This window comes from Colobus angolensis, unplaced genomic scaffold (genome assembly GCF_000951035.1).
Source record: "Colobus angolensis palliatus isolate OR3802 unplaced genomic scaffold, Cang.pa_1.0 Scaffold74, whole genome shotgun sequence".
NCBI lineage: Eukaryota > Metazoa > Chordata > Mammalia > Primates > Cercopithecidae > Colobus > Colobus angolensis.
Genome location: NW_012121154.1, coordinates 9,650,245 through 9,652,514, shown reverse-complemented (window position 1 = coordinate 9,652,514; position 2,270 = coordinate 9,650,245). Strand labels below are relative to the sequence as shown.

At 34.5% G+C, this 2,270-nt stretch overlaps 1 protein-coding gene across 3 annotated transcripts in view; it reads left to right on the top strand.

Moving 5' to 3' along the window:
• PTPN12 (protein tyrosine phosphatase, non-receptor type 12) overlaps positions 1-1,961 on the top strand; it is a 112,918-nt gene extending 110,957 nt beyond the window's left edge. For all 3 annotated transcript variants that reach the window (XM_011927716.1, XM_011927713.1, XM_011927715.1), the window contains 2 exons: positions 505-612; positions 1,106-1,961. In XM_011927716.1, coding sequence (XP_011783106.1) covers positions 505-612; positions 1,106-1,167 — 170 coding nt within the window. In that variant the 3' untranslated portion in view covers positions 1,168-1,961. The remainder of the gene's footprint in view (positions 1-504; positions 613-1,105) is intronic.
• Positions 1,962-2,270: the final 309 nt, after the last annotated feature.

The following is a 2,270-nucleotide window of genomic DNA, read 5'->3' as shown; positions in this document are numbered from 1 at the left end:
TAATTTTTTTGTATTTTTTTAGTAGGGATGGGGTTTCACCGTGTTAGTCAGGATGGTCTCAATCTCCTGACGTCGTGATCCACCCGCCTCGACCTCCCAAAGTGCTGGGATTACAGGTGTAAGCCACCACTCCTGGACTGACCTTGTTGATTTCTATACAAAGGCATTTCAGTTGCAATTATTCCCTTAGAACATAGGCATATAGTATAGCTACCTTAAGGGAATGTAGTATGTCAAGACCTAGATTTATGAAATAAGAATAATGAGAATCCTCACGTTGTAGAAGTACTCATTTCAGATTTCTGTGTGACTACAATAATACCTGACATGATTTTCTGTGCTCACTACACTTGTATTTATATTGATCTTGACCTGTAAAATTATGGTGCCCAGGAGAGAAAATTTTCTCTTTTCATGCTTGCCAACATTTAAAAAATTAAAGAGTTGTATATATATGATGCTGCAAAGCATGGTGATTAACAAAGGTTTTGTGTTGCTATTTAGATCATCCAGCGGGAGGTATTCACTACGAGATGTGTATAGAATGTCCACCTACTTTCAGTGACAAGAGAGAACAAACATCAGAAAGTCCAACAGAAGCCACAGATATTGGTAATTTGTTTAATAAATAATTTTTAGTAAGTAAGGAACACTGGCAAGAATGAGAAAAGCTCATTTGCCATTGTGAAGTGACACTTGCCAAGAATAAAATATATGATTTTCCAAAGTTGCTTGGACTAGTCATGAAATAAATGAGACACTTAATTCTATTTGACATTGAGATTAAAAACTAAAATAGAAAACTGCAGTATATTAAAAAAATCTTTTGTGTTGGACAGACTAAATTATCTTGGATGTTTTTCTTACATTGTGATAAAATTGGTTTTATTTTCAGCATAAGATTTTTAAAAGAAGCAATCATTTTCAGTTACCCCAGATAAATTTACAGTTGTTTTGCATTTACAGAGTTTTGTTTGGCTTAAATTCTAAATTCCCTTGTGGAAATTTATTTGTTCCAGAAAATGAGAATGTCTGTGGACATGGTTTTTAGTAGTTTAAAAGTATTTCTGAACACTGACTAGTTACTGTGGTGTTTTCACTGTAGGTTTTGGTAATCGATGTGGAAAACCCAAAGGACCAAGAGATCCACCTTCAGAATGGACATGATTCAGGGAGCTAAAAGACACTTTTAAGTTATACTGGAAAATTCAGGTGCCACTGAAAGCCAGATTTATAGTATTCCATCTTTAATATGTGGGACTAACAGCAGTGTAGATTGTTACCTTAATATTTTTTGCTGGGACCATCTACCTGCCTTATACTACACTTAGGAAAAAGTATTACATACGGTTTATTTTGAAACTTCACAAGTATTATTGCCTTAATGTCTCTTAACCCTGTTACACGCTGCTTGTAGACATGTTAATATAGTAATACTTTTATGATATATTGAGTTTAAGGACTACTCTTTTTCTGTTTTATCATGTATGCATTATTTTGTATATGTACAGGGCAAGTAGGTATATAATTTGATAAAGTTGCAATCGAAATATTATTAACAGAAGATGTAAGAAATTTCTGCATGGTCTAAATCTTTGTGTACTTTATTTGTAAATTATTTGCCCTGGAGTTTTAGAAAATAGTTTCTGAATTTTAAACTTGCTGGATTCATGCAGCCAGCTTTGCAGGTTATCAGAGATCAAAGATTGTAATAATAATACATTTTGTAAATTGTAAGCAAAGTTATTTTTATATTATATACGGTCTAATTGTTCATCCTAATTGTTCTTGTTTTCATCTAGTCAGAGATTCAGTAAGTGCCTTGGAACAATATTGAATTCTCTTAGCTTGTGTGTGTTTCTTTAATATTTGAACTCAACTGGGATTAGAAGACTATCAAAATACATGTATGTTTCAGGATATTCGACCTGCCATTAAAAAAACAAACAATTTTACAGTGCCTACTTGTTGCCTTGGCTTTTCATTTCTCATTCCTAGGAAATTGGACTTAACTATCAGCCTTCTTGCTGTCTCAGTCTTGATATGAAATGAATGTGAATGGGGTTTAATCTCTTTTTTTTTTCTTTTTTTAGACAGAGTATCACTCTGTCACCCAGGCTGGAGTACAGTGGTACCATCTCGGCTCACTGCAACCTCCACTTCCCGGGTTCAAGTGATTCTCCTGCCTCAGCCTCCCAAGTAGCTGGGATTACAGGCACCCGCTACCACACCCAGCTAATTTTTGTATTTTCAGTAGAGATGGTTTCACT